Below are 25,440 nucleotides of genomic sequence, written 5' to 3' on the forward strand. Positions count from 1 at the left end.
CTTTTATTGATTTTACAGTTAAACACCAGACAAATGTGAAGAAGAAATAAAAATATGTTTCAGCTTAAATTGCTGGGAGGTTAAGGTGCTAGACAAAGGATCACATGGTCATAAGTTCAAATTTTAGTACGGTTATTGCAATATGTTCCTAAGCAGGCATATAACACTGCTGGCTTCCGTTAGTTGGCTGATTGATTAAAAATACGCTCCATTATCACTTCACAGTTGAAAAGGTTAGATGCAGGGAAAACATTCAGTTGTAAAAATAATTGCTGCAACATAAAGATAAATCCCACCCATCATATACGTGGCTGGTAAAAAATTGTATATAACATTAACATGAATCTATGTGTGTGTGTGTGTGTGTGTTGTGTGTGTGTGTTTGTGTGTGTGGAAGTGTGTGTGTGTGTGTAAATGTGTGTATGTTTGTGCATGTGTAAATGTGTGTAATATATGTGTGAGTGTGTATATATGTGCTTGCAATATAACAGAAGTTTAAGATATGTATGTGTGTGTGAGTGGGTGTGTGTTGGTGCATGCATGAGTAATATGTGTGTGTGCTTGCATTATAACAGAAGTTTGAGATGTGTGTGTGTGTGTGAGTGTGTGTGTGCTGGTAAAAAGCACTTGTGTCGGTGTCACATAAAAACGACCTGTGTTGAGGCCACATAAAAAGCGATCATACTGGTGCCGCATAAAATGTGCCCATACTGGTGCCACATAAAAAGCACCCATGTTGGTGCCACATAAAAAGCACCCATACTGGTGCCACATAAAATGTGCCGATACTGGTGCTACATAAAAAGCATCCATGCTGGGTACCACATAAAAACATCTGTGCTGGTGTCACATAAAAAGCACCCAGTACACTCTGTAATGTTGTTGGTGTTAAGGACATCCAGCCATAGAAACCTTGCCAAAACAGACAATAAGAGCCTGGTGCTGGTGGCAAGTTGGGGAGCTCCCCAATTCGCCACCCCATATAAAACTGTCCAACTCATGCCAGCATGGAAAATGGACATTACATAATGATGATGATGATGATGATGATGATGATGATGATATATTAGTAAGTTACCTTGTTTATGTCCAGGAACTAGACTCCCTCCATGGAACTGAGTTTCTCCGGTCAGGTGAGACGTTATCACATGTTTCCTCACAGAAATTTCATTTACCGCTACAACAGGTTAAGAGAAAAAAAAACAGAAAAAAATAGAAATTTTTTTTTCAAACTTCCTTTTTTTTAAAAAAAAAAAATTATATCAAACTGCACTGACATTATTATATTTTCACAAATTTATTCGTTTCTGAATCAATCTGAATTGGAGAAGTGTTAATAAGATTAAAAGTATTATTCCTGCATCCATCATAACCAAATACCACAGGATCACCGAAGTTTAGTTCTGTCAACCAATGAAACATTCAGCAATTTCATAACAGTGTTACTGAGGGGCTTAGAGAAGACAACTGATTCACCTTGAGATGCCAACTTGCCTTTCAGTGAGGAATTGATCCCACTGGCTGCCAAGAGCTTACAGGGGCCATGAACTTGGCCTGTTTTATGGACTAAACAAAATAAATATTCAATCTCTCTAAGGTGGCGAACTGGCAGAAAAGTTAGCACACCGGGCGAAATGCTTAGCAGTATTTCGTTTTCCTTTACATTCTGAGTTCAAATTCTTCTAGGTCGACTTTACCTTTCATCCTTTCGGGGTCGATAAATTAAGTACCAGTTGCATACTAGGGTCGATCTAATCAACTGACCCCCTTCCACCATCACTTGACAACTGATGTTGGTATGTTTACGTCCCCGTAACTTAGCAGTTCAGCAAAAGAGACCAATAGAATAAGTACTAAGCTTACAAAGAATAAGTCCTGGGGTCGATTTGCTCGACTAAAAGGTGGTGCTCCAGCATGGCCACAGTCAAATGACTGAAACAAGTAAAAGAGGAAAAGAGAGAGAGTATAGTGATGGAATTGGTGTAGTGCTGGTGATTATATTTCCATTGTTCTTTTGGTGGATTTGGTGATTTTGTTGGTGGTTTTGATTAAATAGATGTCACTGACCTTTTTTAGATTCTTGAACATTCTTGGGTGGATATCCAATATTAGCCATTCTCAAGTGCAGTTGTCCTTTAGAAACCGCAGTTGAGTTATATGGCTGAATATCTCGCAGTTTTCCAATATCTTCGCCCATTTCTTGAAGCTCTCCGGATGATTCTGTGACCAAAATATCCAATTCCACAGAACACTGCACTGCTTCATTTCCTCTTCGACACAGGTACTAGTCCAAAATTAAAAGACAAAACAAAAAAAACATTATTAAGAAGCAATTCTTCATGTGTATGAAAAGAATGGATCATCAATGATAAATGCCAATTTGGGTGTCAAAGAAAAGTGTATTGGTGAAGAAGGCTGAAATCTGGATTTAAAAATAAAGATTCTAAGTTCAAACTCAGTCAAAAGTATGTAAAGAAATACATAGAATTCAGGAAAGTTTTTGATAATTTTGGGATAAATTGATTGAAATATAGACTAAAAGATAATAATAGGGAAGTGATTATGATATTGTGATACGAACTGGGATATCTCAAGTTCTAATCATGTGTATCTCCATATGTATTTCAACAATATACTTGATTCTATATTACTTTAATGAAGAAGTCTTCAAATGTGAATTACATTTATTTCAATTCCATATTTAAGAGATGGGGAATTATGTACAATATTTACATTTGACAGATAGTGGTTAAGAGCATGGGCTACTAACCCCAAGATTCCGAGTTTGATTCCAGACAGTGGGCACGTAAAAAGCACCCACTACACTCACGGAGTGGTTGGCGTTAGGAAGGGCATCCAGCTGTAGAAACACTGCCAGATCAGACTGGAGCTGGTACAGCCTCCTGGTTTCCCAGGCCCCAGTCAAACCATCCAACCCATGCTAACATGGAAAATGGACGTTAAACGATGATGATGATGATGATGATGATGATAGCATCGAAAAAATACCTTAGGAATGAGAACTGAGGTTCTAAATTTCCCCAAGACACCTGATGAAGGCTGAAGGGTATATCAGCCGAAGCATTGTGTTAACAACAAATAAGATGAGGACAAATATCTGTCAAGTGTAAATGATGTAAATAATGTACATATTTATTTCATATTAAAACTAGTGTCCAATATCTTCATTGGTCGCAAATTTCCAACAGACCAATCACTGAGTCACTCTCACCATCAAAACTTGGGATTTACTTCAAACGACATTGGAGTTTCAACAATGCTTACATCTTTAATTAACATACATGAGCTAAAGATATACACATATATAGAAAGAGGGAGAGAGGCCTATATGTAATTACATATGTATGTGTGTGTGTGTGTATTAATATCATGGCACTCCATCGGTTACAATAACAAGGGTTCTAGCTGATCCGAACAATGGAATTGCCTGCTCATGAAATTGACGTGCAAATGGGTGAACATACCACAGACATGTGTACCCTTAATGTAGTTCTCTGGGAGATTCAACGTGACACAGAGTGTGACAAGGCTGGCCCTTTGAAATACAAGTACAACAGAAACAGGAAGAAAGAGTAAGAGAAAGTTGTGGCAAAACTGTACAGCAGGTTTGGGTCGATTTGTTTGACTAAAGGTGGTGCTCCAGCATGGCCGCAATCAAATGACTGAAAACAAATAAAAGAATATTTAAAAATACCTTTAAGGGGGCAGAGGAGGAACCAAGCAGAAGTAAAGAATCGCCATTCCAAATATCAATGTGAAGAATGTGGTGTTCTAAATATTGCAAGAACAGTGGGAATTCACCGAGTTTTAAGAAACAGGGGTCAACGAAATAACGAATCTGAAAAAAAAAAGAAGAAGAAACAGTAAAAATATGCAAGACTTTTCTCAAGTTTCAAATGTGAATTTGTCTGTGTTAATTACATTCCAAAGATGGAGCCTTGTATCTTTGTTGGAAACCCGGCTCCCTCCTTAGTGAATAATTAAAAAACAGAAGAGACATACATGCATACATACATTCATGCATGCATGCTTACATACATACACACATACGTACAAGCATGCATGCATCGTGCATACATACACAAATACGTACACACACACATACGCACACATACATACATATATACATATATACATACATACACATACTTACACACACACATACATATATACATACACACCCACACATATATACATACATACACACACACACACACATACATACACACATACATACATACATACACACACACATACATACATACATACAAACAAACAAACAAACAAAAATACCAATGAAGGAACCTTGGATCTAGGTTAGAAACCGGTTCTTTCTCTATTGGCAAGAAATCTTGAAATAAACTGAATAATGACATACAGACACATGTATACATACATACATTCACACTCACATATGCATGCACACATACACGCACACACACACACTATGGGCTTCTGTATAGTTTCTGTTAACAAATTTCATTCAGAAGCCTATAAAAGAAAACATCTGCCTAAGGTACAGCATACTGGGATTGAACCCAGAACTCTATGGTTGAGAAGCAAACCTCTTAACCACACAGCCATGACTGAAACTAACAAAAAACATAACAACTTAAAAATAACCACAAACAACAAAACAACAATGACTAACTTCGAAACCAGCTGAGCCTTTCGACTTGAGATCCCCTTTATTTATTTTGTGTAAAATACTAAAATTGGTTTGGTAATTCTCTCCTTTTCCTTTCTTGTCTTTGACTCTCCACAACAATAATCTGCAGAAGAGAAATAATAAAAACAGATGATGGTATATTTCAAGATGGTCGTTTAATTTTTCCTGCCATATAAACATACACACTATATGTTCCCCACTCATTTATTGTTTTTATTTTATCTTATGTGCATTGTCGATTGTCCAGAAATCTTTCGTCACACTTCTGTGACCTCTTCAGCGACTCTTCCATCCACGTGTATTCTACTGTTCTGTTTAGTCCATTCTGTCATTCTAAACAGAACAGGAGGATACACATGGATGGAAGAGACACTGAATAGGTCACAGATGTATGACAAAAGATTTCCAGACAATGGACATAAGATAAAATAAGGATAATAATAAACGGGTGAAGAATGAATATATAATGCATGTTTATTTGGCAAGAAAAAAAACGAGCCTCCCCAAATATAACAATATCTGTTGCAACACACAATTTCACATCAGGAATCTTGCAAAAGAAATTCATAAACATAAAAATAGATGAGGTTTCAGTTAATTCTAAAACCTAATCCTAATTCCTGGAAGGAGTGAAAATACTTGGTTTATGTTGCTAACACACTTTGGGAAGGCAGAACTCAAGGTCAAAATACTTATTTCTCATTCAACCCTGTAATCCTGAAAATGGATTCCTCTGATCATTGGAATATCCTCATCACCATCACCATCATTCAACATATTTTCAATTGTGGTGTGGGTTGGATGGTTTAACAAGATCCAATGAACAACCAAAAAAAACAAAATGGTTACGGTTACCTTCTTGAATCATACTAACTCATAAGACCTGGTTTCCTGGTTTTCATGGCGTATAAGTTCCCCACCTGGACAGGATGCTGGTCTATCAGAGGATTACTCATTTTTGCCAGCTGAGTGAACTGGAGCAATGTGAAATGAAATGTTTTGCTCAAGAACACAATGCCTCACCCGGTCCAGGAATCGAAACCACAACCTTAGGATCATGAGTTCAACACCCTCACCACTAAGCCATGCGCCTCCACACACACACACATATATATATAAATGTTCCTTCTCAAGCCATGCCAGGCTAATAAGGGCCGGTTTCCCAGTTTCATTGGTGTAGAAATTTCCCACCTGGATAAGATGCCGGTCCGTCGCAGTGTTACTCCTTTTTGCCAGCTGAGTGGACGGGAGCAACATAAAATGAAGTGTTTTGCTCAAGAATACAACGCATCGCCCTGTCCAAGAATCGAAACCACAATCTTACGATCTTGAGTCCAACACCCTAACCACTAAGCCACAAGCTTTGACATGATGAACAACAGAGCAGTATCAGACCCCCAATGTTAGTATTGGCATGGTTTCAATGGTTGGATGCTCTTCCTAACATCAATCACTTAAGAACATATACCAAGCGCACTTTCATTGACACTGGCATCAGTGAAGTCAACAAGTACGTATTTTTGTTTTCCGCATTTGACATATTTTTACAATATCAACAACCAAAAATAATACAGCATGAAAATTGGAAAAGAAAAATTGTTTTCATCTAAATATGTACGGCAGAAATCTATGATGAAGTAATTAAGATCTCAACAGATTCAGTCAAAATTTTGGTTTACCATTGTGAAAAGAAACCATTTTGTTTGCTGTGTTATCAAAAAATAAGCATTATATCTCTCTGTTGCACCCAACATTCTCTCAAATATTTCCAATGACAAAGCGAGATAAATGTTTATTTATTTCTCTTTTCAAAAATCCAAAACTGTTCAACTGACTCAAAATAGAATTAAAATCAAGTAGATAAAGTATCAGAACGCCAGATCAATGGTTCATATCGCCATCATCTGTACTGCACTGTGTCTAAGCCTATAAAAACTTTTAACTCCCTGTTCAATCCACAAATCTTCAAATAGGCACTACGAATAAATACAGCTCACTCTAAAAGCACTTGGTGTACTATATAATTTATTCCTTTCCACTGAGAATAATATAACCAGTGCTAGGGTGGCGAGCTGGCAGAATCGTTAGCACGCCAGGCAAAATACTTAGCGGTATTTTGTCTGCTGCTACGTTCTGAGTTCAAATTCTGCAAAGGTTGACTTTGCCTTTCATCCTTTCAGGGTCGATTAAATAAGTACCAGTTACGCACTGGGGTCGATATAATCAACTTAATCCGTTTGTCAGTCCTTGTTTGTCTCCTCTGTGTTTAGCCCCTTGTGGGTAGTAAAGAAATAGGTATTTTGTCTGCCGTTACATTCTGAGTTCAAATTCTGCCGAGGTCAACTTTGCTTTTCATCCTTTCGGAGTCGATAAACAAAGTACCAGTTATGCACTGGAGGTCGATGTAATCGACTTCATCCCTTTGTCTGTCCTTGTTTGTTCCCTCTATGTTTAGCCCCTTGTGGACAATAAAGAAATAAATATAACTGGTGCTTCATAAGAGTATAGTGTTGAGTGTAAACACTTCAATATAGTTTAGGTAAAATGGTGCCTTCTCCCTGCAACTAAACTTTAATGAACACCATCACACAGAAGTATTTCGCAAAATTAAAGTAAGTCTTAAGGTGGCAAGCTGGCAGAATCATTAGCACGCCAGGCAAAAATGCTTAGCAGCATTTCACCCATCTTTACATTCTGAGTTCAAATTCTGCAACGGTTGACTTTTACTTTTCATCCTTTCGGGGTCAATAAAATAAGAACCAGCTGAAGACCTGGGAAATGTAATTGACTTACCCTTTCCCCTCCTCCTGAGAATGCTGGTATTGTGACAATATTTGAAACCGATAGTATTAGTTCAGTCTTGACTCAATTGAGGGGGAGAGATATGCACATCTACAAGGCAATAGACAATCATCATCATCATTATCATCATCGTTTAACGTCCGTTCTCCATGCTAGCATGGGTTGGACGGTTCGACTGGGGTCTGGGAAACCAGAAGGCTGCACCAGGTTCCAGTATGATCTGGCAGTGCTTCTACAGCTGGATGCCCTTCCTAACGCCAACCACTCTGTGAGTGTAGTGGGTGCTTTTTACGTGCCAGGCAAGGCTAGCAACAGCCACGATCGGTTGGTGCTTTTTACGTGCGACTGGCACGGAAGCTAGTCAAGGCGGCACTGGCATCGGCCATAACTAGCAGAAAAATTACCATTTCATATTGTTGGTTTCATTTTGCTTTGTCCATGGCTAAGACACACCATTCTCAATCATTTAATCCATTTAGGAGTAACAAATATGATAAAATAGTAGAATAGCTGACCACTGTAAACATTGTAAAAGAGATAATATTTTGGTAGATGCAGTGCCAAATGGATATCGATCTGTAAGATTGAGTTATAATAAAAAGGGTAATCTTGATTTCTATTTAACTTGTTCAGAATGAGTCTAAAAAAGTAAATGACTCAAAATTTTGTTAAAACAGAATTTAATAAATTCTTTGATATCTGATGAATATCAAAAAGATAAGAGAAAATAGGGTGAGAGAACTTACCGTTCTGTGGTTACCGGTGGATATTTGTAGAACTGGAAAGTGAAAAATACTGATTGACTATCTTGTTCAGTTTCAATTTGTTGCGAGTCAAATATTCTGGGTAAAAAATAAGAAAAAGCAAAATATAAATGAAAACTTCTAAAAAGGTGATCTGATATTTTTTTTTTTCTGGGTTAATTCTGTTTAACTGAGGCATAAAATATGATTAAAGAACCGAAAAAAAAAAAAGATAATACATGTAGACTAAAACCAATTTTGGGGTCTAAAATTCTTATAAAGATAGCTTTCACTGCCAATGGATGTGTTTTGAATTCAAATTCAGGTGTTTTATGATGCTATTAGCCAAAATATTTCATTCTACAATCTCCCAACTCATCTAAGAAATTGCTTCTGCATCATTTTATCTAGGTCAATAAAATAAAGGATCAATCAAGTACTGAGATCACTTTATATTCTACCAAATTACTCAGGTGTGAATGAAATCATAATAATGGCTTCTGATTTAGGTTTTAAGGCCAACAATTTTGATGGGAGTGAGTTGGTCAATACCATCAACCTGACTACTTGAGTGGTATTTATTTTAAGGCGGCGAGCTGGCAGAAACGTTAGCATGCTGAGCGAAATGCTTTGTGGTATTTCATCTGCCGCTACGTTCTGAGTTCAAATTCCACCAAGGTCAACTTTGCCTTTTCATCCTTTCGGAGTCAATTAAATAAGTACAAGTTACGCACTGGGGTCAATATAATCGACTTAATCCGTTTGTCTGTCCTTGTTTGTCCCCTCTGTGTTTAGCCCCTTGTGGGCAATAAAGAAATAGGTATTTTGTCTGACTTTACATTCTGAGTTCAAATTCCGCCGAGGTCGACTTTGCCTTTCATCCTTTTGGGGTCGATAAATTAAGTACCAGTTACGCACTGGGGTCGATATAATCGACTTAATCCGTTTGTCTGTCCTTGTTTGTCCCCTCTGTGTTTAGCCCCTTGTGGGTAGTAAAGAAATAGGTACTTATTTTATCAACCCTGAAGGGATGAAAGCCAAATTTGATGGAATTACAGTTTTAGAACACAACACCTGTTAATCAGGAATAGACAGACAATCATCAGAGAATATCACCAAACATTTAGTCCAGAAGATTTAGCTCTTAACTGATTAGAATATGTATTAGAGGTGCTAAGCAGGGATATGTTACTGATTCAAATAGGCTTGAGACAGATTTGAACTTGGAAGGAAGACATTGACTGCATTTTGTCACAGAGAAAATTTCTCACTGTAGACCAGCGGTTGTCAACCATTTTCTATCTATGGACCCTTTTGATTATTCTTGTTCTGATGGACCATCATAACCATTCAGTTTTTAAAAACTATTTTTATAGGTATTTCTTTCAAAATTCCTATTTTGTTATTCACTCATTCACTTGTATAGGTTGAACTATGTAAAATGACAGAGAAAGAAACCCAGCTGTTTCTTATAAGAGATACAGTTAAATCAAAATTATCCATGGACCCTTAAAATATGACTGTGGATCACTAATTTATTATCTACCTAGTGTGGACCCCAACAATCTCATATGGACCCCCAGGGGTCATATATGTGTTTACATCATTCGGTGTATTTACACCTACTTGCCTACAGCAAGAAATTTTCCATGGCAAAATACAGTTAATGGCTTTCTTAACCATTTTGATACCAACCTGGCTGAAACCGGCTCTGGCTCCGAAGTACAAATGTCTTGCTTTCAAAAGATCTGAATGAAAATCTTCCACTAAATCTTAGTCACAATTTATGTTCCTAACACTAGCTTAATGATAACTAAGTTATTTTCCTAAATTCTTTGTTATATCTATATATATAAAACTGTAGTTGTGTGAGTGTCTGTCCCCTTCGATTTAGATTCCTAACTACTCCCACATTTTGCGGTGCAGTTTAACCAAATTCGAGTATCTTATAGTCATGATTCATATCGAGCCCGTCTGAGTATTAGCGCGCGTCTACGATGAGTCTACGATTTAAAAAATAATTTAACATCATTTTTTAATTCCATTTTAATGCATAATTTTTGTGTGTCGATGGCGGTGGAGTTGGCGTCCATGGTCACACCTGCACCTGTTTGCTTCTCCCCACTCTTCCCTCCCTCGTGAAGCTGTGGGGAAGGGAGTGTAAGGAAATCAACGTCGTAAAGCGTTGTCAAGGAGACCAGCGTTCTTTTAGAACAACGACTTCATGGCTTGAAGACACCAAAACAGAAATGGCTAAGAAAGCCCGAATTGGCATCTATAAGGGAAGTAACTCTCTAAAAATGCTTATATAGTTATTTCCCTTACAAACCCGAGCTACGCTGGGCGATACTGCTAGTTTAAAATTAATTGAAAGAAACACAGAGCATCTCAACAGAAATAGGATAATAAAAGGGTTAAAGTCACCATGCTATTTTTAACCCATTGATGTCAACATGGCTGAAACCACCTCTAACTCTGTATTACAAATGTCTTATTTTCAAAAGTTCTGAATTAAAATCTTCCACCAAACTTTAGTCACAATTTATGTTCCTAACACTAGCTGAATGATAACTAAGTTATTTTACTAAATTCTTTATCATTTAAAATTAATTGAAAGAAACACAGAGCATCTCAAAATGAATACAGTAATGAAAGGGTTAAGAAGAAAAATAATCAGCAGAAATAATAGTCTAAATTTCCTTCAATCCACACCCTTCCAACTGCTTCTAATGTGCATCAGCCCAAATGTAGAGGTGTGTTTAACCCTTTCGATACCAACCTGGCTGAAACCACCGCTGGCTCTGTAGTACATATGATTTGTTTTTATAAGTTTTGAATTAAAATCTTCCACCAAACCTTAGTCACAATTTATGTTCCTAACACTAACTTAATGATAACTAAGTTATTTTACTAAATTCTTTATCATTTAAAATTAATTGAAAGAAGCACAGAATATCTCAAAATGAATACAGTAACAAAAGCTACAGAACAACACCAAGTTGAGATTTACCTGTTGATGGCCAAAAACTGGAAAATGATTTCATTACAAGAAAGTGGATCTCGATGGCTGGAGCTCATATCAGTGCCTAAATCAGCTCTCTCTGGGTTGACAACTTCTGCAGGGTCACCGTTTCGATCTAAGATTGGTGGAAAACCAGAATTGAACAGGAGATTGTAGGTACTCCGGGACAAACTCTTGCAACTAAAATATCAATAAAAGAGAGAAAAAGAAATAGCTTTTAACTATTTTGTTTTTTATTTTGTAACATTTTTGTGATGGATTTCAACAACATAAAAAGTTAAGATTTTTCAACCAAAACTTTTTGCTAGAAATTCATCGGAAGCTATTTATCCCTGCTTAAATGAGGATGTTCTTTGAGAACAAACTATGCTGCAGTGGTTACCATGAGAAAATCTCCCACATTAGATTTTGGTGCAAAATGCAAACTTATTTATATCACTAATAGAGAGATAACTCCCCACCAACTGCAACACCAAGACCACCAGATCACGGGATTTTGACCTTCCTTAGTCTCGTAAGTGATAGACACTCAACCCCTAGAGATAGCAATCTCTAGCAGTTGAGCGTCCATCATTAACAAGGCCATGGAAAGTCAAATTCACATGGCCTCTGCACTGGAAATGGTAAAGATTTATCTCCCCATTAGTGATATAAACTAGAGATCATTTTCCATCAAAAGCCAATATGGGAGGTTTTCTCATGGTAACTACCACAGCATAGTTTGTTCTCAAAGAACATCTGCATTTACATGGGGAATAAATATTACCTCTCAGTATTAAAACAGCCTCCGTCACTAATAAATATCATTGGAAGCTGTGAAAATTTGATGTAAATGATGATATTGCAATTAAAATATTAAATTTATAATTCTGAAAATAATAACCTAATAACATTTTGGTATTTCTTTTTCTAATATATCAGTTAATTTAATATGTTTATTAAGCCTTTGAATAACACCAAGAGAAAGTTAAAATATCACCAGTTCAGTAAATCATTGCAACCAGACAGCACCACCCTCCCTCGTCGTGTCCAGCTTTGAAGCAAGAAACCCTCTATGTGGTCAACTTGATTTGCTATAAATAATAGCAATCAAATGTAGTTCCAGATACAATACTAACCTGAAAGAAAAATAAGTAGGATGGTCACAGCTGGACTGTTTTTGATCATAAGTTCACTCCATAAGGCCAGATCTGGAGTTGAACAACAATTACTTTGTTGTTTTTGGTATCATGCATTTTTTATCATTTTTTTTTTTCATTTAAAATTAACCTAATTCCTTTTACTGTAGAAATTTTAACAATGCAAACTTTAGAAAACCATCCAACCTAATACATATACATATGTCTGTGTATATATATATATATATATATATGTATATACATATATATATATGTGTGTATATATATATATATATATGTATATACATATATATATATATGTGTGTGTATATATATATATATATATATATATATATATATTTCAACAATTGAGGGTAAAATTAATTAATTAATCAATTTCACCAAGTATTCAGTATGCAAAGGGACCATTTAAGGCGAATTCAAATTATTACATTATATAATTCTATATATTAGAATTAGAATTAGTATTAGAAATAGTTTTAAAAAAGTTTTTTTAGCTGCTATTTCTAATGAGTTCAGTATGCGGCAAAGTAATTTATTTATATAATATATATATATATATATATATATATATGTGTGTGTGTGTGTGGAGGCGCAATGGCCCAGTGGTTAAGGCAGCGCACTCGCAGATCAGGCGTTGTGTGTGTTTATTGAGCGAAAACACCTAAAAAGCTCCACGAAGCTCTGGCAGGGAGTGGTGGTGATCCCTGCTGTACTCTTTCACCACCCTTTCTCTCACTCTTTCTTCTGTTGGCCTGCTCACTTAGCCAGCGAGATAGCGTCATTCGAAGGCTAAAACAATGCGAAGCGCATTGTGACCAGCGATGTGTAGCAGCATTTGATGGTCTGGTCGGTCATGTGATCATGTGACGTGATATATATATATATATATTATACACACACGCATATTTTAGATAGTTATAACTTTTCCATACCATAAATGTTAAATAATTTAGGATGGAAAAAAATCAACAAAATTGGAATACTGGCTCTAAATGACACGAGAGAATTGAGATGAGTGTTGTCTGCTGGGTTTGCAATATTAGCTTGCAAGAAAAGCTATAAATAAGTTAAGATGAACACCAAAGATATAAACTAGTCTATGTTAAAAAGACAGAGATTCTTTAACAGATATATAATATAACTGGAAAATAATACAGTGTTGAAAAAGTATTATTATAAGCTAATAGCGGAAGACACCCACAGGCCTGATAGTATCATCAGTCTCAAAGAATACGCTTTGCAGTGCAGATTAATCTAGACCATACCAACCTACATTAAAATAATGTTCTTAAAATAATACTGTGAAGTAAAATTGAATTTTTTTTTCTTTTCCTTTCGGTCAGTAAGTGTTATTTGCTATTTACTTTTTCTGTATAAAAATCAAAGGAAGTGACCACTATTCCCTTCACACTTTGCTTTTATGACCTGAACATCAATGTTTTAAAACTGACCTATTTTCCATTACACTTCAGACAGATTCAGTGCTGAGTTGCTGAAGCAGAAATATCATTATAGCAAATATTCTGCTCAATACCACAGACTTGCTGGTCAGTTGCTTGACCTTAACCCCTTGAGCATGTTCCTTAGTGGCTGACAATATATGCATCTCTGATCATGAGCAGGAGTAGTTGGGTAAGCTTCAGAGCCATATATTGAGAGGGATTCTTTGGGGTTTGAATAAATGGAACAAAAGCAAAGTTTGAAGGAAATATTAGCCAATTTTTCATACTTTCTAGAGGTAAGCAAGAAACAACAGTCTCCACCCAAAAATCCTGCTACACAGTGTAATGATATTCTACATCCTACTCTTCTGCTTGCTTTTCTTTTTATGCTTTTCTCATTCCATCTTGAACACAGCTTCTTCACTTTCACTCACCTTGTCGTGTGTGGTGCTTGTGCTAGGACAGGATTGTGTCTAGAGGTTGGTGTCTGATGTAAAAATTCTACTGGGTCAGGGACAGTAGCGGCTGTCAAGGATGCAAATTGCTGTAAACAAGAAAATAATACAAGACTGATATAGAGAAGACTTAATATGAATGACACAGAAAGGCCAATGCATATAGGACACAGCATGTATATTAAGAGATTAACCCTTTAGCATTCAGATTATTCTGTCAAATGTAATGCTTATTGATTCACACTGTTTTTAATTAATCATGTGAAGACATTGTAGCATTAAAATTTTGAGGATCTAGCTGCTTATACTTAGAATGACATTGGAGGATAAGTATGCAAAGCCAGATCCGGCCAGTTTGAACACAGAACAGGTTAAATATTTGGGCCGGATATGGCCGGTTTAAATGCTAAAGGGTTAACTAAATATACTTACAGGGTATTCAGGTTAAATTTGACAACATTTTTGTCTTTTTCCAGGAACAGCTTAATGTATTGGTGAACAGTTAACAGCATTGGAGAGCATAAAGCTTAAATGTGTAGTTGAGAAAAAGTTAGCTGACATGGAGGACTGGGAGCCATCCGAATATTGGAAATGAGTTACCTGTATCATAACTCATGCCAGGTATTATAATGCAGATATCATGACTGCTGCTCAATGCTCTGTGAAAACTGTAACGTCTGTATGACATGACATGGACACAGCTTCAATAGAAACTATGGAGTGGTGGCCAGCAGGAAAGGATACAGCTGGCATTCAGACTGCATCTCCATGCCAGAGTTCATCCCCACATCTTTGAACAGGGCCACAGACTTGATTCAGACAGATATGTGAAGCTGCTGGTGACTGGTATATCCTTGACCGGAGAGGGTTGATGCTGGAAGGCCATGTGTGGCAGCGGGATTCAGCTTTGTGCCATGCCTCTGGAAGCAGTCAGAAGTAGTTGCCAGAAAATTTCTGGCTTCCTAATTCCTCCAATTGTGATTCTATGAATTACTAAGTGTGGGTCATGGTTGAGAAAGACATCAACCATTCTACCAGCAACATCACGGCTGAGCTGCTGACCAAGATCAAAGGTGTTCAGAGATCTTTCCAGGGACACATTAAAGAAAGTATGTGCCAAGTTCCAGAGCCATCTTCGGGCCATGGTGGATGGAAACTGAGGGTGGCTGCTTTGAGTAAACAGCTATGCCCAGCCATAATCTAGTAGATATTTTTTTGATTTTTAAAAACATTTTTGCTTTTAGATGAAATATCGTATTTTGTTTTCCTTTTATGCAAACTGTCAAATTAAGCCCCAAAAACTCTGTATGTGTGTGTTCAAGAGTGTATGTGTGTGTGTGTATGTGTGTAAGTGTGTGTTCAAATATACGTGAATTATGTTGACTGACCTTAGTTACTTCTGATACCTGGCCACCAACCACAGACACCATGTTCTGCTGGACAGGATGACTGTAATGAAATGCAGGTGATGGTGCCAACTGCTGCTGATAAACTGTCACAGGTGTAACAGGTGCTTGAACCAACTGGGGTTGTTGCTGATAAACTGATACCGGTGCAACAGGCACCATTCCATAAGGAACTGCTGACATCTGTGAAATGGCAGTGTTGGTCTGGTAGCTTGGATGGGCCACAGGTTGATGGCTTTTCACAGCCTGGTTGACAGCAGAAATATTCATCGCTTTGTTTGAAGGCATTTGTCTACTGGAAGGAAAAGTTTGCATGGTTTGGCTTAGAATTTAAAAATTATCTTTTACATGGAAAAAAAAATATCAATGATATGGAGCATGATAATAAAGATTTACAGTTCCTTCCTCATTCGATCCATCTTTTGTCATTTGAAGCCCAACCACAAGATATTCACTTCAGGATCATGAGTGAGCCACCACAGTTTCACGTGATTGACCTATAAATTGACCAACCAGTATGAAATTGTGGTGTGTTATGACTCCTCAGATGATCTAAAATTCACCCATTTTCGCCCTGTAAAGACCATTTGGTGACTAACTCAGTCTGATGACCTTGGGAAATCACTAACACACAAGGGGGGTGAAAAGGGTGAACTTCCTGGAAAATTCCAAGTAGGGCAAGTTGAGAGGAGGAAGGGGGGGAAGGAAAAGTCCAAGGAGTGGCAGTGAAAAGCGGGAAATTCCTTGAAAATTCCAAGGAGGGGTTTCAGAGGAGGAAAGAGAGGAAGGACATCCTAGAAATTCCCAAAGAGGGATGTGTGAAAAGGTGGAACGTCCTGGAAAATTCCAAGGAGAGGGTTGAGAGAGCAGAGGAAGATCTTCCTGGAAAAGTTGAAGGAGTGGCTGAAAAGGGGGAAGTTCCTGGAAAATTCTAAGGAGGGGAAGTGAGAGCATAAAGGGAAGGCAGGGGAGGAAGGACTTCCTGGAAAAGTCCAAAGAGGAGAGTTGAGAGGGCAAGGGGGGAAGGACTTCCTGGAAAAGCCCAAGGAGTGGGTGAAAAGAGGGAACTTCCTGGAAAATTCCAAGGAGATATGAGAGGGGGAGGGAGATGATTCAAGGGTACTTTTAAATGGGCTGGTTATGCAACACTGGTATCGACCACAGCTGTGATCTCATTTTACTTGCCAGGTCTTCTTACTCACAGCATATCTTTAACGGTCTCAGCCTCTTGTCATTGCCTCTGTGAGGCCCAACATTCAAAGGTCATGCTTCACCACCACATCCCACCCTCTTCCATGGGTTCCTTCCACTGTTAAAATATAGATATAGGCCCAGGTATGGCTGTGTGGTAAGAAATTTGCTTCCCAACCTCAGGGTACCGGGTTCAGTCCAATCTGCATGGCATCTTGGGCAAGTGTCTTCTACTATTGTCTCAGACCAACCAAAGCATTGTGATTGGATTTGGTAGACGGAAACTGAAAGAAGCCCCTCATATATATATGTGTGTATGTGAATGTGTGTGTGTCTGTGTTTGTGTGTCTGTGTTTTTCCCCCACCAACATCTCTTGACAACTGATGTTGGTATGTTTACACCCCATAACTTAGCAGTTCGGCGAAAGAGACCGATAGAATAAGTACTAGGCTTACAAAGAATAAGTCGTGGAGTCGATTTGCTCAACTAAAGGCAGTGCTTCAGCATGGCCACAGTTAAATGACTGAAACAAGTAAAAGAATAAAAGAATATACAATGTTCAATTAATATACCTGGAAGACTTTACAGGTAAAGGTGGTATGGCTGCGTTCTTTATCTTGGCTTGAAGTTCTTCAACAGAACCAGAACCTTCACTTTGGTTCTTATTGAAGGAGGAAGAAGAAAAAAAACAAAAAGAAATATGAAAAGAAAGAATTCAAACAAAAAACAACAAAACACTGCAACATTATCTCAGTCCTTTCCTAGTAACATAATCTTTTCTACTCTAGGCACAAGGCCTGAAATTTTTTTTTTGGGGGGGGGCATAAAAAAAGGATGTAAAAACAAAAATTCTGAGTGTGTAACATGGCTTTCAGCATTTCAAACCACTTTTATATCAGTGAGGTGTTTTAGGAAATCATGAACAGCAAACCCTCCTTTTTCACCTTTCATCTAAGGTTCTACTGTTTCCCTGCAAAGGTAATGGAAAAGCACTCTGGTGTCATCATCATCATCATCATCATCATCGTTTAACATCCGTTCTCCATGCTAGCATGGGTTGGACGGTTCGACAGGGGATCTGGGAAGCCAGAAGGCTGCACCAGGCTCCAGTCTGGTCTAGCAGTGTTTCTACAGCTGGATGCCCTTCCTAACGCCAACCACTCCGAGAGTGTAGTGAGTGCTTTTTACGTGCCAGGCGAGGCTGGCAACGGCCACGATCGGATTGGTGCTTTTTACGTGCCACGGGCACGGAAGCCAGTCAAGGCGGCACTGGCATCGGCCACGTTTGGATGGTGCTTTTTACGTGCCACCGGCACAGGGATCACAACTGCAGTTTCCATTGATCTTTGATGTTGGTGTCCTTGACTCATTGGATCTCCTCAAGCACAGATTTCCCATAACAAACTGTGACAGTTTCTTGGCAGACTACATACAAAAACTGTCCAACTTTTAAATTGATATCCATTTCCAAACAGAACACCTGTAATAAATTATACAGTAGTTAGATAATACATACCTGTGTGTGCAACATAGCATAGAACTGGATATTTCCCTGGGCCATTCGAGCTAAGTGTTTATCATACATATCAGTTTGTGGTCCCCTGTACACGAACATTTCGTCGGGATTCCGACTGGGTCCAGCAACAAAAGGGATCACGTGGACATCCCCAACCATTTCTTGACCAGGTGCTGAGGAGTCAAAGGGTTTCCATATGCACCATCGAAGAAGGACGACTCTTTTGAAAGCCCATGGCATCGATCGAACAAACTGCAAACGAAAAATAGGAGCTATAACTGAAGTTATATATAAGCTGTGTATACATTTATACATAGTGTGTGTGTGTGTGTGTGTGTGTGTGCATGGGCGCATGTGTGTGTACGCATGTATGTCGTCATCATCATCATCGTCATCGTTTAACGTCCGTTTTCCGTGCTAGCATGGGTTGGACAGTTCGACCGGGGTCTGGGAAGCCAGGAGGCTGCACCAGGCTCCAGTCTAATCTGGCAGTGTTTCTACAGCTGGATGCCCTTCCTAACGCCAACCACTCCGTGAGTGTAGTCCAACCACTCTGTGAGTATGGGTGTACACAAACACACACACAAGCATATACATACTGTATATATTTATATGCATATATACTCTGGAGGTGGTGGGGGAGAGAATCATTTAGTGAATGAGAAAGGGGTAGCACTCACGACCCTCCAGGTATTTTTTTTTTTGAGATTTTTTTTGGGGGGGTGAGATTTTTTGAGGTTTTTTACTTTTTTTCTTTTTCTATCAGATTCTCCATGACTTGCAGAAGGATGTTACTCTTAAACTGGAAGACTAGCCAAATGTAAAAGCTGCTTAAGAATCCAACCAGAAAATGTAATGAGTTGCTTCTGAAAGGAGACCTTATAAAGTAGATACTTGAGGACTCTAAATCACCTTACCCACCCACTCTCACCCCTGCAAAACCCTCCCCAGGAATATTTGGGGGTCAAAAAACATGGACAGATGGATGGATAGATCTGAGCACAGAGTGGTGGATAAGGAAATGTGTGTGATGGTGATGACAGTGATAGTCAGCCTCAATCGGTGTCAGTTGGAGGGAGGAAAGAAATGCAGACAGAAAGGGAGACATTCCAGGGGTGAAAAATTGTAAGAAAAAAAAAAGGGATTGGGAAAAAGTGAGTCCTAAGTGATTTTGAGAAGAGAGAAATAAGATTCGGTTCTAAATTGGGGACAGAGAAGCAAATGCATTCAATAGGTTTATGCAATGGTTGCTACAGAGTTAGCAATGTTCAGAGAAGCAGAAACTATAGTAGTAGTAGTAGTAGTAGCAGCAGCAGCAGTGGAGGCGCAATGGCCCAGTGGTTAGGGCAGCGGACTCGCGGTCGGAGGATCGCAGTTTCGATTCCCAGACCGAGCGTTGTGTGTGTTTATTGAACGAAAACACCTAAAGCTCCACAAGTCTCCGGCAGGGGGTGGTGGCGACCCCTGTTGTACTCTTTCGCCCCAACTTTCTCTCACTCTTTCTTCCTGTTTCTTGTCCCCAACTTCCTACGCAACCGCTGAGCCTGGATGCACATCCATCCATCCGTCGATGCTCTTGGTGTCGAGGGGGTTGACCTGCTGTCTCTTCTGCAGGTCTTACGAATAGCAAAGGACCACGTTTCGGACTTCTCCCAATAATGGGACGAAGACCGCTTCGCTCAATAAACAAACAAGCAGCAGCAGCTGAGGCAGTAGAAGTAGTAGTAGTAGTAGTAGCAGCAGCAGTAGTAGTAGTAGTAGTAGTGGTGGCGGTGGCGATGGGAGATTGGTTGCAGTTCAGTGAATCAGCTATTGTTGTAACGTAATTATTGAGTGAAGACTTGTCTAACAGGCAGATAAGTGGAGACAAAATGGATACTATTTGTGTTAAGTACAATGATGGCAAAAATTAACCAACATCTATGTCACCAGCATGCGTAATGGAAGGTTTAGTTACGGACGACTAAACCCAGAAGCAATGAAGTATGAATTTATGCTTCGGGAAAAGTCAGCATAAAGCTTGTTGTTTGCATGTCAGATAACCATCGGCTTCTGCCGTTCTGGTTGATGTCGTTAGTGGTCAGTGCAAGATCACTGACGACTGGGAACACCTCTACAACATGAAGGTACACTTTTACACTTTTACATGTTTCAGTCATTTCAGTCATGCTGGAGCACCGCCTTTAGTCGAGCAAATTGACCCCGGGACTTATTCTTTTGTAAGCCCAGTACTTATTCTATCGGTCTCTTTTGCCGAACCGCTAAGTGACGGCGACGTAAACACACCAGCATCGGTTGTCAAGCAATGCTAGGGGGACAAACACAGACACACAAACACACACATGCATATATATATATATACATATATACGACAGGCTTCTTTCAGTTTCCGTCTACCAAATCCACTCCCAAGGCTTTGGTCAGTCTAAGGCTATAGTAGAAGACACTTTGCCCAAGGTGCCACGCAGTGGGACTGAACCCAGAACCATGTGGTTGGTAAGCAAGCTACTTACCACACAGCCACTCCTGCGCTGTTTACAAGCTACAAATATTGGCAAAAACTTTCTAAGATCTCCTCCCCACCACCACCAATAATTCATGAGTTCCAATAAGTTTGTATGCCATGAGTAGAACAGGTACCCGATCTTCTAAATTAAATCCCTCTGCCTGATTCAAAGAGCTGGAAACAATAGCTGTTTCTCAAATGGGAGGAAAATCCAAACCCGGAAGATTTTTCTTCTAATCCCCCCCCCCCGCCATTGCCAAAAAACTTATCCAAACTCATCATCTTCACTTTGTAATTTCTACTGATAAAAACCAGCATCACTTCCTCTGGATTCTTTTTTTTTGTGGATGGTGGCGAGGGTGGGGGTAGGTGTGAGTAAGAATGGTTATGTGTGCATGTGTGTGTGTGTGTGCGGATGTGTGTGCGAGCATGGGGGTATGGGTGCATGTACAAGCATATGTGCGTGTGTGAGAGCATGTGTGTGTGTGTGAGAGAGAGCATATGTGTGTGTGTGAGAGAGAGCATATGTGTGTGTGTGTGTGTGTGTGTGGATGTGTGTGCAAGGGTATGGGTGCATGTACGAGCATATGTGTGTGAGAGCATGTGTGTGTGTATGTGAGAGAGCATATGTGTGTGTGTGTGAGAGAGCATATGTGTGTGTGTGTGTGAGCATATGTGTGTGTGTGTAAGCATGTGTGTGTGAGAGAGCAAGTGTGTGTGTGAGAGCATGTGTGTGTCTGTGTAAGTATGTGTGTGTGAGAGAGCATATGTGTGTGTAAGCATGTGTGTGTAAGCATGTGTGTGTGAGAGAGCATGTGTGTGCGTTTTTGTGTGAGCATATGTGTGTGTGTGTGAGAGCGTATGTGTGTGTGTGAGCATATGTGTGTATGTGTTTGTGTTGATGTGTGAGTAGGTGTGGCTGTATGTGCACCCAAGTGTAGGCATGCATGTATGTGCATGCGCAAGCAGCATGATGGTACGCAAAATCACGGGTGGACGTGTGCATGAGAATGGGTGAATGTGCGTGTTAATTAAGCTTTAATTAAGTCTTAGATATACGAGGGAAATAAACGGGCTGTTCATGCTAACCATGCCTTTGATCATAGACCTACTCAAACAGGAACGACCTAGGGTTAATCAACAACAAGGATATCATATTTTCTGTTCAGCATTTCAAAATAGGAAGCAAAAAAAAAATGGTTTAGAATTTTATGGTTACCAAGCAGAAACAGTTTTGGAAATATGGCATTAACGATATGCAAAGAATATTGAAAGGAAAACCTGGAAACAATCAGAATGACAGAGATGGTAATGAATCTACAGATTATCGCCATAATCAAACCTGCCGCCATCATGTTCTATATGTAGGAAGAATGAGTCTTTGACCTGATGTTTATACCAGCCGAAAATAAATCAGGAAGAACACGAGACATTGCAGTTTGTTATGTGGCAGGCTCTCTCTCTCTCTCCCTCACAGTCTCTCTCTCTCTCTCAGTCTCTCTCTCAGTCTCTCTCTCTCCCTCTCAGTGTCTCTCTCTCTCTCAGTGTCTCTCTCTCTCTCTCTCCTCTCTCTCTCTCCCTCTCAGTCTCTCTCTCCCTCTCAGTGTCTCTCTTTCTCTCTCAGTCTCTCTCTCCCTCTGTCTTTCAGTCTCTCTCTCTCCCTCTCTCCTCTCTCTCAGTCTCTCTCTCTCCCTCTCAGTGTCTCTCTCTCTATCTCAGTCTCTCTCTCTCTCCCTCGCAGTCTCTCTCTCTCTCTCCTCTCATTCAGTCTCTCTCTCTCCCTCTCAGTCTCTCTCTCTCTCTCTCTCTCTCTCTGGATATCAATCACATTGTGTACATGTCCTCTGCAAGAAGGTGAAGTCAATATTTGCACTAATAAAGGCTGTGAGCTGGCAGAGTCATTAGCATGTCGGACAAAATGCTTAGCAGCATTTCGTCCGTCTTTATGCTCAAGAGTTCAAATTCCATTGACCCTTTATTCATCATTCACCACATCCAGCCATCGACCCTACCTAGTCTTTACAGATGTCGGCTACTTCCCCACTTCTCACCTATCAGTCACTCCCCCACCCACCCATACACTCTTGCAACGTTGACCCTTCCATATTCCTAGTTCTTCAGTCCCCACTCACTTTTATTCACCTCATATCTTGTGGATCCACCCAAGTACCTCATCACCTCCATTTCTATCTCTTTCCAGCTCCACCCTAATTTTTCCCACCCTCTCTTCAAAAACATGACCAGTCATATAACTCCTCTGCAGTAAGAAACCTCTTCTGCTCTGGCCCCTTCGCTCATACTTTTACTTCTCAGCTCCTAGCATAAAGCCACCCCACCCCTACTAGAGGTGGTGGCATGAAAAAACATCCAGTGCATGCTGTAAGGTGATTGGCATTAGGAAGGGCATGCAGCCATAGAAACTATTCCAAAGCAGACAATGCAACCCTTAAACCCATCAGACCCTGTCAAACCATTCAGCCCATGCTAGCAATGAATATAGATATTTAATTGGTGACGATGATACATTATACAGGCACCTGTGCCACTGACACATAAAAGGTACCCGTGCCAATGACACACAAAAGGCACCCAGGCTGGTGACACATAGAAGTCACCCAGTACACTCTGTAGAGTCATTGGCATTAGAAAAGGCATCCAGCCAGAGAAACAAAGCCAAAACAAATGAGTGGAACTTAGTGCAGCTCTCCGGCTTCCCAGCTCTGGTCAAACTGTCCAACCTAGAGGTCGGGGGTAACTTTTTTTAACAAATACCCCAAAATATATTTATTTAGACTGACATTACCTCCTTGAGTTGAAAGGAAGAAAATCATAGATTCTTTGAATTCAAAAGGTTTAGTGAATCTATTTATGTGGAGAATACAATCCTAAATATAAAAAGTATAAAACAAATCTGATAAGATACTTTAATATCCTCATTATGAAACAAAAGGATTTTTCTAGAAACTTTTTCATTTCAGGTTTTGGAGAAATGATGCTGACAACGCCTTAGCAACCAAGTTGTTTGTGGTTCAAAATGGTGTGACATCTCCTAAACATTTCCATTACATTGCCAGAAGAACAATTTGTCATAACAAAGAACACGTCTTTTATATGATTTTACTTATGTCCAATAAATCCTCATTTACCCACAAGAATTTCATTTTTACCCAATTTTGGGTAATTTACCCTGATTTGCCAACCCCTGATCTAATCCATGCCAGCATGGAAAACAGATGTTAAAAGATGATGATTATCATCCTCATCATCATCATTTAATGTCCATTTTCTATGCTAGCATACACACACACAGAGAGGCTTCTCCCAGTTTTCACCTACTTATTCCACTCACAAGGCTTTAGTTGGCTGGATCTATAGTAGAAGACACTTGCCTAAAATGTCATGGGACTGAACCCAAATCCCATGTGTTTGGAAAACAAAACTTCTTGACCACATGACCATGGTCCCATCATCTTGTACCAAACCTCGAAAAAACCTGATACTGAATGTGCCACATTAGCTACATGAAATGTGGGGTATAAGTAATCTAAGAAAACTGCTGGTTATTAAAGACATCAGTCCATGTGAGAGGAAAAGTTAGTGTGCAGGAACGCACATTGGGCTGACAGTGGAAGGGACCCAAAAGAAAAGGGGACCAAAGACAGGAGTTCTGAGATGAGATCTGATGATGTTGCTCTCTCACAGATAAGATGTGAACACAGAACTAAGAGCAAAGTTAATGTATTGTACTGCAACCCTTATCAACATGGGAAAAACAGACATTAAAACACTGTTTGTGATGATAATGAGGATAATGATTTTCATCTCATTAATTCTCATGCTTTCTGCATCAATTAAATCGAATTATTAATATTTGAATTAATTTTTTTATGATAATAAAATGCATCATTCTTCTTATAATAATAATAATAATAATAATAATAATAATTATTATTATTATTATTATTATTATCATTATTAATATTACTATTATATTATTATTATATTATTATTATTATTATTATTATTATTATTATATTATTATTATTATTAACTATTATTATTATTATTTTTATTATTATTATTATTATTATTATTTTTATTATCATTATATTATTATTATTATTATTATTATTATTATATTATTATTATTATTATTATTATAACTATTATTATCATTATTATTATTATTATTATTATTATTATTATTATTATTATCATTATTAATATTACTATTATTATTATATTATTATTATTATTATTTTATTATTATTATAACTATTATATTATTATTATTATTATTATAGCTATTATTATTATTATTATAGCTATTATTATTATTATAACTATTATCATTATTATTATATATTTTGTTATCATTATTATTATTATTATTATTATTATTATCATTATTATTATTATTATTATTATTATAACTATTATTATTATTATTATTATTATAGCTATTATTATTATTATAGCTATTATTATTATAACTATTATCATTATTATTATTATTATTATCAT

General features: G+C 38.3%; 1 protein-coding gene across 2 annotated transcripts in view; it reads right to left on the minus strand.

The window, feature by feature from the left end:
* The window catches only part of LOC115217814 (nephrocystin-4-like), a 179,050-nt gene that overhangs the window by 113,099 nt on the left and 40,511 nt on the right, over nt 1–25,440 (minus strand). For both annotated transcript variants that reach the window (XM_036507789.1, XM_029787496.2), the window contains exons 9-18: nt 18,411–18,662; nt 17,467–17,555; nt 15,685–15,997; nt 14,276–14,385; nt 11,246–11,437; nt 8,239–8,334; nt 4,673–4,793; nt 3,716–3,859; nt 2,068–2,284; nt 1,079–1,177 (exon numbers count right to left, since the gene is read on the minus strand). In XM_036507789.1, the coding sequence (XP_036363682.1) occupies nt 1,079–1,177; nt 2,068–2,284; nt 3,716–3,859; nt 4,673–4,793; nt 8,239–8,334; nt 11,246–11,437; nt 14,276–14,385; nt 15,685–15,997; nt 17,467–17,555; nt 18,411–18,662 (1,633 nt within the window). The remainder of the gene's footprint in view (nt 1–1,078; nt 1,178–2,067; nt 2,285–3,715; nt 3,860–4,672; nt 4,794–8,238; nt 8,335–11,245; nt 11,438–14,275; nt 14,386–15,684; nt 15,998–17,466; nt 17,556–18,410; nt 18,663–25,440) is intronic.

The sequence above is a fragment of the Octopus sinensis genome, linkage group LG12 (genome assembly GCF_006345805.1).
Source record: "Octopus sinensis linkage group LG12, ASM634580v1, whole genome shotgun sequence".
NCBI lineage: Eukaryota > Metazoa > Mollusca > Cephalopoda > Octopoda > Octopodidae > Octopus > Octopus sinensis.